This window comes from Oenanthe melanoleuca, chromosome 1, assembly GCF_029582105.1.
Source record: "Oenanthe melanoleuca isolate GR-GAL-2019-014 chromosome 1, OMel1.0, whole genome shotgun sequence".
Lineage (NCBI taxonomy): Eukaryota > Metazoa > Chordata > Aves > Passeriformes > Muscicapidae > Oenanthe > Oenanthe melanoleuca.
In genome coordinates this window covers 84,410,961-84,423,110 of record NC_079333.1, presented here as the reverse complement: position 1 = coordinate 84,423,110, position 12,150 = coordinate 84,410,961, and the positions used below count along the sequence as shown (strand labels likewise).

Here is a 12,150-nt window from a genome sequence, read left to right as displayed (position 1 = left end):
ATACTGTACTAATATGAATTTTAGCAAATATTAGAGAGAAACAACAGTGGAGGAATTAGTGGGGACAAGAAACATTGGTTTGGGGTTTTTTAATTTGTATTACTTACAAAAAAACAGTAAAGGAAGAAACATGAGACAGCTCTGTCCTGTCAGATATTAACTAATGAAATATTAGTTCTCAATGTAAAACTGGGATTTATGACAGGATGTAGAAAAATTTCAGCAACAGCTTAAAAATAACCCCAAAATAGAAGCCCTTTGCTTAGTTATAAACACCTACTGTTCAAGCTGATTTTTTCACTAATATAAAATACACCTGCACATACACTAAAAATATTTGTGCTTAAAATGTATGAACAAAGAACAGATTGTTATCTGAGCTGCACTCAAAGCATTTAAATAGAGACAACTCACTGAAGTCTCTGACGCAGGTCACTGATGACATTTTTAATGGCACAGTGGAACAAAATATTTTTAAAATAATTCCACAGTTAAAAATCCTGAAGTACAAAATAATTCACTTTTGTGACAGCATGATAATTCATATATTATAGCTGTAAGCCTTTCAGAAATCCTTTATTTTTCATGAAATAATTGTATCAGATAGGAACTAGGAAAAATTTTCAACTTAAAGTTTATTTATCCTCAAACATAGGCAACATTACATAAAAGAGCAGAAATCCTATTTTCAAGTATTTCCAAACCTCACAAATATAACTGTAGTCCTCTAAGAAAAGAGATGGTATTACTACTGTGGCCAGATTTATGTTACATCACTCTAGTAATCTTAACAACTCCATTCAAAGCTGATCATTAGGCTACAAAAATTATTACCTGTCCTTTAAAAACACAGATAGTTTGGGTTAGAGAGCATGAGGTGTGCCTGCACCGAGAAATTTTTAGATACCTGTAGTTAAGACATGGAAAATAATGAGTACGGGAACTTCTGCTTGGGACCATAGAGCAAGGGAAGAGAAGGGGAAGGAGGGCTGTGTCTGTCCCTCAGCAAGCTGGGGAGAGCTCAGCTGGAACAGCCTTAGAGACTGAATCTGATGAGCTCCATGAGTTACTGCATTTGAAGAAGTTAAACCAGGCACAAAGATGATATTTTGATGCCAGATGCTTAGAAGAGGCACTGGGTTATTAGGTCTTATAAATGTGTAAGAAGGTTTTTCATCTTACTGCTACTTTTAATTTACCTCTTGCCTTCAAAGGCAGAGGGTGTCACCACTCTACCTGCAAAAGCAGTTTCCTGTCTGCCTCCTCACAAACACTCATCCTCCTCCAATACATTCTGGCTTACATCTTTATTTATTGGTATGGTCAGCAAAAATACATGAACAGGAGCTCAACACAGCAACAACACAGTTCCTTTAAAAAGGACACAGGAAGATAATCACAGTTGTGACCTAAAGACAGCCTGACTACAGTCAAAATTGCTTCTATACAGCAACTCAAGTATTTTCAGGTAACAGGACACAAGTTAAAAGAAACACTTCAGGATTTTGTCATATTTCGAAACTATTGACATACACAGGTAAGTAATACAAGATAGGGGTTATGACCTACCACTCTCTAGCCTCAGAAATTGGCAGTTATAATGACAAAAAGCTTTAGAACATCTGCAACAATAAAATTTTCCTGAAGACCCTCCCTAAGTTATCCCAAAGAACACCAACACTCCACAGCCCATTTTAAGTTCTAAGAACGTGCACTTTTAAGAATTAAAATGATCTCTTTAAACTGTTCTAGTTAAATTACAGCAATCATGTCTATTCAGACAAAGAACCCTCTACACAGGAGATGAAGTCATGCAACATTGAAAAGTAGCATTTTAAAGTAATTCCAAGTGTAAGAGAAATGTTAAATATAATTTCCTACATATACATATTTCTGGCAATGAAAGTGGACTTGCAACTCTTATAAAATTTTGGTCTGAAGTACAAAAAAAAAAAAAAAGTAAATTGATGCATGTATCTAATCTCTGTATAGAGATAAAGCCAACAGACTGAAAGAACCACTCACGTGTGAAGTAAAGTATGTGGATGAGCCTTTGCAAAATCAGGAATCACATCTAATGCCCAATAATTTATCTGACAAATCTTCACTCCCCAACGGCTAAAGAAAGCTTCTGAAGACACACTTGCTTTTTCAAAGCTGGCAGGTGAAGATTTTACTAATCACTTGAGGATTCAATAGTCCAATTCATGACTGTACACATCTGTGTGTCTTGTAAACTCAGCTATTACACAATCAAAATAGCTGATTTTACAAGATTGACTATGTACTGAAACGTTTCCATTCCTAATAGAGGGATCAAATTTCAGATCTCTACAAGGACACTTAAAATAATAAAAAAAAATTTACTCTGCGTTAAAAAATAGAGAAGAAATCAGCAAATGAAACCTTAAAAGAGATTTTTATGGGGAAAAAAATCCTATTAACATCATAGTTAAGATATGCTGTAGAGCCCACATTTTACCTCAGTTTGCACTTTGTTTCTTGTGTTTTTTTGAGTTCAGCACACACTTTGAAGGGTTTTAAGTTTTAGAATATTTTTGAGAGTTAAAATGCTCAATTGTTAGAGCATTTACCTCAATCCACAAGACCTGCTATTTCTAAAAAACATACAAGAAGCATGATTACAGGGAATTACTCTTTTTCTGTACACAATGGTATGAAGATACCATTTTGTCTTGCTCTGCACATTACAAAAATGTTACTATTCTAAAAAACTTTTAAGTGATAATCAAATGTACTACCAAACATTTGTGAAATGGTGTTTCATGGAATAAACATTCATTTGTGTATCAGAAGAAAAATAAATTGTCCTTTTCCCTACAGCTAAACTTTATTCAACAAGCAGAGCAAAAACAATAAGGCATGTAACAAATATCTTGTATGATAACTCATTTCATATTGAAAGCCAAATCTGTATACTGGCAATTATAATACATACAAAGTTTATTTTCTAAGTATTTATTTATCTTTATTTTCTAAGTGGACAATATTATTTATTAGCACTAACTAAACAATAATGATATGCCCAGTTATATAACAAGTAATAAAATTCAAGTTCCATATGAGAGTATGTAGTAATCAATGGCATACAAGTTTAAGCTAAATAATATGTTTATCCTGTTTATTAGATTATATAGTAATTTAAGAGACATCCTCAAATCAAATTGATTACTTACACTAGGCTGTATTAACACACAACTCTTTTCTGGACAAATTAATTAGCTTTGAGACTTAAGAACACATTTTGTTAAATACATTGCATTAAGGTTAACCACTTATTAGTTTAGTAAGTGGTTAAAAAACAATGTTGGGAATTTCATGCAGATTTCGGCTTTCATTTGGCCGACTTAAAAAAAATTCTGTTAAATCTCACTTAATGGATTTACATTTATAGAAGCCTATTTAATGGAAATATTCAGAAACAGTTGAAGAACCCTCAAGTATCCTATACTAATGAAAAATGCATTTGTCAAGGCCATTTGTTTGAAGGTGGTTGTCACGCTCTTAGAAACAAAACGCACACTATACGTTCAGAGATTTCCAAGGCAAACCTGCCTACTCTAACTGCTAGGAAGAGCTAAAAATAAACTTGTGCTCCTTGTAAAATTTGTAATTTCTTCATTATGATGGAATGCAACAAAACATCTTGCCCTTGGGTTGCTCTGTTTCAGCCAAAACAAATGCAAATGGCTTGTCAGATAACAGCTGTTTGATAAGGCTCCTCTACAAGACCTGCATGCTTTACTTTTTTCCGTGAAACTTGGGATGAAAGGCAGAAGGCAGGAAGAGAATTAATGTAGCATACAGTCTAAAGGCAATGCTACAACCGTGATTAAGTAGAAAAGTTAAAAGGCACAGATTTTCCACAGCCTTGCTGCGTGCAACCCATCCGTGTAACAAGTTGACAGGCCTAGCGCGTCAGCTCCATCATCCTCTCCGACAGCTAAAACGCAGCACTGCATCCCTTTTCAGAGAAAATTTGCGTCTGCACCATGAAGCGTTGTACATTATTTCTTAGCACTGCAGGGGGCTCAAGTCCATATGGAACCTTCACAAATATTACCACAGATCAAACCAGCGGCGTTTCGAGGCAGATTTGACATACCTATTTAAATGAACAGCAGGGGTCCTCGGGCTGCCTCGGGCTGTGCAGCAGAAAACCTCTGTGGAAAGCCTACGCTGCAGCTCCATTACTCAGCAAAGACACTCTCTACATTTATCATTCATTTCATTTCTGCCAGGGCAAGAAGCTCATTTGCCCAAGGTCAACAACAGAAAAAAAAGAAAAAAAAAAGAAAAAAAAAGTGGGGGTGTTTTTTATTCTCCCAAAGAAACAAATGTACCTGACAAGAGGGGATTTTGTCCTTTGGGTACACAGAACACAAACAAATATCAGATCATTCTAATAAAAACACTATACTCAGTAAAGCTGTGTACTGAATTTGTGACCAACCACAGAACTTCTTAAAACTATCTAATGAGGAAACAAAATCTAACATGAATATCCAATTAAATATTTCTGCATTATTACATTATATATTATTAGTGCTTTCGTCTTCTATAAGTGCACATGAAAGAAACATGAATAGAATCTTTCCATAGACTCTTCTAAACATGCAGATAATGTTTGTGTTACTGATGGTCACAGATATGAATCTGTTCACACCCTATGCCAAGACTCAAGGTCTAGTGGTCTTCTATTTGATACAGCCTTTTTCATACAGGTAAAAGATGCAGATCCTTTACTCCTGGAACCATATTAATCAGAAAAAGCCTTAAGTTTGCATGAATGGAACCACCTCAGAAAAATCAATTAAGCAGTTTAAATGCAAATTTTCTTCACACTAAATGTCAGCACAAATAACATTTCCTATAGCTTTGCCCTTCACAGAGGAAAAAAAAAAAAAAAGAACTATTTTTTATTCTACAATGAACTTTGCTAGAACTAGCCATTTTTGTTGTATGTACATTCTCCACTACAAATCTTTTGCTACCAACTAGACACAGTCCTCAGGAAAGTATTCAAACTATTCAAAACCAGTCCATAGCCAAAACTGTAAAATGAACCAAAAATTAAAGGAAGAACTATTACATAGTGGGTTCTCCTAAACAAGACATAAAAATGCTCATAATAATGAATACTGTGACACAAAAATATACATTGCACGTAGCTTCATGATATTATGGCCTACTATGAAAACACAACTAAACTCAGGAGCTCCTGACTGGCACCTCTAGAATAACATGCACTTGACTGGGAGCTGACATTATTTATTACAGATAACATACTCACATGCATTAATGAATAATATGACTGCTTGCCAGTATAAAAGAGGAAGTGAAATGGTCGGCCATCTTCTCCCCACTGGATTTCTAATGGAAGGCAAGATTAGACAAGAAAGCAATATACAATCACTAAAAAAAACATCCCTTGTATTTAACTGCAGTAATAAACTTCTTTCATAATGCTGATTGTCCTTTTAAATATCAGAGAACAAAGACATTTTCCAGGTGCTCAATCTGCCTAGAAATCAACTACTTTAGACAATCTTTTTTAAACCTAACCTTGCTCTGCAATTATAATAAATTATTTAACATTATAGCTGTAAATAACATTTTAAATAAGGAAATCCCTTATGTACAACTATAAAGACTGTATAGGTGGCATTATAAATAGAAGTATACATTTTAGAGTAAAACAAAGTACAAAGTAAGAGACAACTGAAATCTACATTGAAAAGTGAAAGATAAGCAGCTCTGGAAAAAACAGTGCTAAAACAAAGAAGATTTTTATTAGCATAATACATCTAAGCTAAACTAAGTATGTGTACAATTGTCTTTTGTGGACAACAATTCAGAACTCGAGTGATTTTAGAACTTTTTTATGTTATTACATTTGGGATATTTAAATACAAAACCTATCCTATAGTTTACATAATTAGTTCAGCAAGAAAACAAATGTTCCATATTAATTCAGCATATGCAGTGTTTCATTCACTACAAAATGTTATTTAAACACAAATGAACTCTGGAGAAAAAAAAAAGGCCAACTTATAACAAAGATCTCTTTCAAAAAAAGAGAAATTAAAAAAAAAAAAAAAAAAAGTGAGAGCTTTTTACAAATTGAACTGTAGAGAAAGTCCCAGGCATTTTATCCAGTGAAGTTAATAAAAGCTATCTATAAACTAAAGGCAAAAATAAGACTCCAAAATCCTGTCTGATAAGCACAACATACATTGGATTGGAATGCCAAGATATAATACAGCAGAAGTTTAATGTAAAGATGCAAAACTTAACAAAAAGAAAGAATACTGGGGAGCTGTACCCACATATACTACTAGTGGACTATGTGATATTCCATGTATGCAGTTCTGGAACACATTTTGTTGAAAAAACTGTTCTGGAAACTTTCCAAAGTATAAATTTAATTTTTTGTACTTCAAAGTTATCAAAGACGCAATACATAGACAAGACAAAGCTGCCTCAAGAGATACTTATTGAAAGTGTTATTTTTAGATGTAAATACAAAAGCACACATTTTTACTAATTTGTACAGTCCTCAGGATACAGCTAGCATTTCAAAGAATTCTTTAGTCCTGAAAGCATATAGAATAGTAGCCTAGTACTTCTATAAAAAAGCCCTTGGATTTTAAAACTGCTTAATGATTAACTCTCTCCTACCCTTTCACTTTCTACTTTTTGACTTCACAATACAAGAAGTTAAAAAATAAGGCATGATACAATTTGAAAGCTGAAATTCCAAAGTGTCAGATAGCTTATACAGCTTTCCAAAGACACAAAGTCCCCCAAAAAACAAGTATCAATTATTCCAGCAACAGGAAAAAGGAAGGAAAATGGTAAGATTTTAATGATAATCAGAAATGTTTATCTGGGACTTGATGGCTCAGTGAATATGGAATTTCACAGCCATGCTACCAGTTCATACAAAATACTTGTCAAAGACAACAGATTTTGACCTTATCTTTTAAATGTTCTATGTAAAATGAAATTGCTGATTTTAGTGAATTGACCAACACACTGGCATATATCACTGACATCTGGGACTTTATACGGTGTCTCAGGAGCAAAACCAAAAACAGAACAGACAGACATGCAGAGTTAGAACTTTAAGGTCAAAGAACTGATTAGGAGAGGTTCCACTCTGCCTATTATTTCAAAAAATTCAAAACTCTTATTTCTAATCTTCTAGAGCAACAAAGTTACAAAGAAAACTTTTGGTTTAAAATAGTATTAATGAATATTTTATGGAGGTGATAGATAGCTCTGACAAAAAGCTACTGAATTTAACAAAAGGTTTTCCCGTAACTTCAAGAGATATCCCACATCATTCCACTTATTGCTTATTTTTAAACAATGAAAAACATTTATCTTAGTCAGTTAACAAAACTTCTGAGTGGTAGTCCAGAACAGACCAATAATTTTTATCCTAAAATACAGAATATCAGAACAGACTTTTACTGCTCATGTCCTAGCAGTCATTAGGGACATAGGGAAAAGAGACAATCCATACAAATAAGAAATTCTACATATGCAACAATTCTAATACTTAGAAATAATAAAATAAGTATCTAAGAACACTTACTTCTCTGCTCTGGAAAAACTTCATTAGGATGCTGTAAATAAATAAAAAATATCAGCAAAAGGAAAGAGGTACTGAAACTATCATGCTACAGTTATTCAGAAATGTAACAAGAAAACCTACCTTCATAACAGGTCTGGCTTGCTCATCAAATAAGCCAGAAGGAAAGAGATAGGCAATAGCTCTCTGAAAACAAGAAGAAAGGTCTTATATGAGACTTTTTCCCCACAAAAGCATCATCAAAACATTTCTTGCGTACTTTCTTATACAAAAAATAGCGTAACATTTGTACAGCAGGCAACCAAATCAGTAAGAAAATAGGAAATATATGGTGTGCTGAAAAGAAAAGCAGATAATTTCCCCTGGAATCCTCAGAAGTAAACCTCATTCTGAAGGATGTACTCTGCTGCATCAGAATGAGTGAACTTTCCACTGCCAAATTTAGTTTCTACAGAATGCATTTATCATAACTTAACAGAACTACTCAAGTGCAAAGACCACCTTTATACACGATGATTTTCCAGTAAAATTTCAAGTGCTGTGACTTTCAGAGGAAATCACAATACTTATCTATTTATCTTTCTGAAAATATCAGTGCTTGCTAACAGTGCCTACTGGCAGATCAATCATAGAGATTCTATTTAAGGCAACAGGAAAAAGCCAAATTTTAAACATTTGGAATCCCACTTTCTACAATTTCCAGACATAGTTTCCTCAAGTCTAAAATGCCATGTTTGTTGTGGCAGTAATAGCTATTTTACATAGCCTAAATAAGCATTTCATTGATCACTGCAGTTGGAAACAACTGTTAATAACTAAAATCTTTGCTGAACTTGAACTAACTGCCCAGAGAAGAAAGAGTCAAGTGACACCTTCTTTTTCCTTAGATACCTGAAGGATTGCTAAAACACTTTAGAAAAATATATTACTTTCATTACTCATTCATTGTTTACTGTTTTCACTAAGTACGAAGTACATGCTTTATTTTTACTTAATCAATATTTACCAATATTTATGTGATATATAAAACAAGCATTATTTGCCTACAACAAAATGAAATTAGTGTATCAATATTCCAAACCATTCTTGCCAAAATGTAAGGCAAGGCACCTTACAAGGCCCTATGACACACATTTCTCTTCAATATCATCTTACTCTCCCTCTTCAATGTAATAAGCCATAATTCAACAATGCAAAAACATGCATTTGTCAGAGCTGTTTATTTTCATTTGTTTTTAAAAAGAAACCAGAAAAAGCTAGCCATCAAAAGCTCCCAGATGTAAGAGTCTGGAAAGCATAGCCAACTTCAGAGAGTGGGTAGCAGATCTTCAGACAGAAATATTGTGCTTGTACAGTAAAATGGATCAACCAAATAAACCCTTCTGGCAGTGGTCTCATTTATATTTCCATTAGACAGTACAGAAAAGCAGAATTACAATAAAATCTGAGTTTAAAATCTTCTCTCAAGAAGAATGGTTCTTTGTTAGTTAGGCTACCTTAGGGCTATTACACACTGATAATTTTTTCCATAGACTTGGAGCGTTTGTCAGTGCTTCAACAGATTTAATATGCATGGAGTGTAAAAAGACCTAACCTATTACCTTCATTAATCCCCTACTGGCATTCTGAAGAGAAATTTTCAGAATTCTGAAGCAAACAAAAGGCTTAACTTGATTTTATAAAATGGCAATTTTGTTTCTCCTAGTGACTACTGTATTCCCATTTGTTAGTCAATGGGCATTTTATGCATACACACAGTAGGTGAACACCTATTTATGAACAAATGGGGATTAATTATAATGACAAGCGAGAAATCTACTGTGAGCCAAATGATGTTAAACCAACACCTTATATAATATATTGAAAGAAATTACAACAGGGTCCTGAGACTGACTGTGTGTGTACTTAAGACATAATCTTTATACAAGCATTTCCAGAATCTCAGCCCAAACAGCTACTGTAACTATGACACCTTAATAAATGCCAAATATAACAATTTAATATTTACAATGAAAAAGTAGCTTCCATCATTCCACTTCTGGGAAAGCTTATTCTATTGTTAAGTGTCACTAAGTACACTCATGTCTTTCACACTATAGCATGAACACATACATCCTGTATTAAGAAATCCTAACATCTACTGTCAGGTCTCCACACAACAACTAACCAAAGAGGAATGGCTCATTTTATAAGCTTATTTTTTTGTTGTTACAAAATGGAAAGAAATAATCCTCCTGACTTCCCTCTTTTTATGGAAAAGTAATCAAAGATGAACTATCTTGGAATGCAACAGATTCCAGTTCAGCTTTATTCATAAGTTTCTTTTACATAGCTAACCCTCAGGCTATACATTACCAACTACATAGAAAGTCAGACTGGCACTTGGGAACTTCATCTACAGAGGCTGATTTTGTCTATGCAAATGTTTCATTTTTCTAGAAAAGAAATCTTTAAAAAAAAAAAAAAAAAAAAGCCCTGTTCTAGCAATATAAAGAGATGGTGAATCAATCTGAAGAATTACATCAGAATTAGTCTCTCCAAACTGCAGATAAAGCACATAACCATGAAATGATTTTCCTGAAATCTTTTTTAAATGTCTTCAGATATGGAATATAGGTTTCCTTTCAGGAATCTCCAGGTTTCAAACCAAAATTCCATAAAGAATTAATTGCATGTGTTGCATTTTCCCGAACAGAAAAAGCAGGCGAAAGTCTCTCTTAAAACTTTATAATCAAGGTGTAAATGCTAGCAGTAAAGTTGCCAAGAAATCTTTTACATTTAACTGCAGTTTCCCATTCCAGAAGTGGTTTTCACCTCAAGGGTCCTTGCCAATACCCTTTTTTTAGTGCTTATTTGGACTTGATCTCCAGATTAAAGAAACTGTTGTGCTGAATATGAAGAACTACTTTCTCAATGTTATCATGTCAGCTATAGAAGATACATTCCCCCAACTCTAGACTCCACAGGTTCTGGGACTGCTATTTCACATTCTGCTTGTTAAATCACACTGCTGCTATTGTAATTGGAAATAAACCACAACTTTCTAAAAATGAATAATTAAGCACCCATAATTATTTTCAGCAGAATCACAATTAAAAACCCTGGTTCCTAATAACACAACAGTGTTCCCAAAAATAATTACATAAATTACTTTGAAAAGGTAGAATGGGGTACAGTCTGCTTCTGCTATGAGTTACTAAAAAAAAACTGAGTTGTATCTTTCAAGGATTTGAAAATCTTTGCTTTTGAATTTCTTTGTTGATCCACACAGAGGAAAAGAAAATATCCAGTAGTCACACCTTTAAAAACAGCAGATCATAACGAATATGTTAGTAACAATATAGCTTACATCTGACATTTCTTAAACTTCACAGGTGATAAACTGAACTTGTCTGTACCAACCTAAAAGAAATCCTGTTATATCATCATTTGTTGAGGGAACAGAAGAGTCACTATGCTGCCCACAGGACCAAAATGTCTTTCACATGCAGCTTTAACTTTGAATTCAAGCCAGATGGAATAACAACTACAACCCTCTACCCCTATTAAGAAAAAACAGAGAAACACAAAAAATCTGGCAGTCCTTCAAACATGCAACCAATTAATTAAATAATGTGTCCAGCAATGCATGTGTATGTTGCGCAAATTCAGCGTACCTGCCACACCCTCACCTCTCCTCTTCCCTGTGGATGTTGCACATCCTGAAGTCTGATTCCCTCTTCCCTTCCTACCACCTCCCTACAAGATAAGGAGCTTTGTTTGCTCACTTTCTCACAAATCAGAGACTAACCGAATCAAATAAGTTCAGCTGGGTCAGTAAGAGTCAGAACTTTTTCTTTTGCTTTTTTATTTTTTTCCCCAGTGTCTTGAAAAACTAGGAATTCAATACTTTAATTCAAATAGAGTTGATTGAGTCATATTAGAATAGGAGACTTCAACAGTCCAATTCTTCAACTGATCTTGCCCATTTTTATTGGGAGTTCAAACACAAAACATTCCAGTAATTCCCATTGCTCAAAATATGTATAAAGATAGTTAGCTAAGTAACATCCAGTGAAGAAAGGTATTTTAGGGAAAAAGGAAGAAGAAAAAAAAAAATAAAAACCAAAACAAACACCACCTCTACCCTGGGGGCTCCTTTGCAGCAGCACCCTTTTTGGCAGCAGGTTCAAGAATCCAGCTCATTCCTTTTTAAATATACACGAAATTTTAATCATCAAAACACTGAAGTGAGAAGTGACACTTTATGCCATAACATTTTAATGAAACACCTGAGCAAAAGCTGTTTCAGCTTCTACTCCTCAACTTGATCACACGAGAGCCACTTTGCTTCTTAAACTGTGCCTCTTGAATCACATCATTTAGTCACTGTACTTCATCACTTCTCAGACCGAGATGTTTTCTGGAACAGCTGTTTTCCTTCTAACCACACTAGCAGTATTCTCTAACAGTTTTCAGCATCCAAAATCCAGAATATATGGGGTAAACCCAGGAATGAATGAAACAAAAATGGGACACAAAATGTTAAC

General features: G+C 34.1%; 2 protein-coding genes across 2 annotated transcripts in view; one reads left to right on the top strand and one right to left on the bottom strand.

The window, feature by feature from the left end:
- The window catches only part of TGFBRAP1 (transforming growth factor beta receptor associated protein 1), a 95,540-nt gene that overhangs the window by 72,091 nt on the left and 11,299 nt on the right, over positions 1-12,150 (top strand). The window lies entirely within an intron of this gene.
- MRPS9 (mitochondrial ribosomal protein S9) overlaps positions 1-12,150 on the bottom strand; it is a 34,307-nt gene that overhangs the window by 11,249 nt on the left and 10,908 nt on the right. Inside the window, exons 3-5 of the mRNA XM_056482776.1 lie at positions 7,745-7,807; positions 7,625-7,655; positions 5,315-5,394 (exon numbers count right to left, since the gene is read on the bottom strand). Coding sequence (XP_056338751.1) covers positions 5,315-5,394; positions 7,625-7,655; positions 7,745-7,807 — 174 coding nt within the window. The remainder of the gene's footprint in view (positions 1-5,314; positions 5,395-7,624; positions 7,656-7,744; positions 7,808-12,150) is intronic.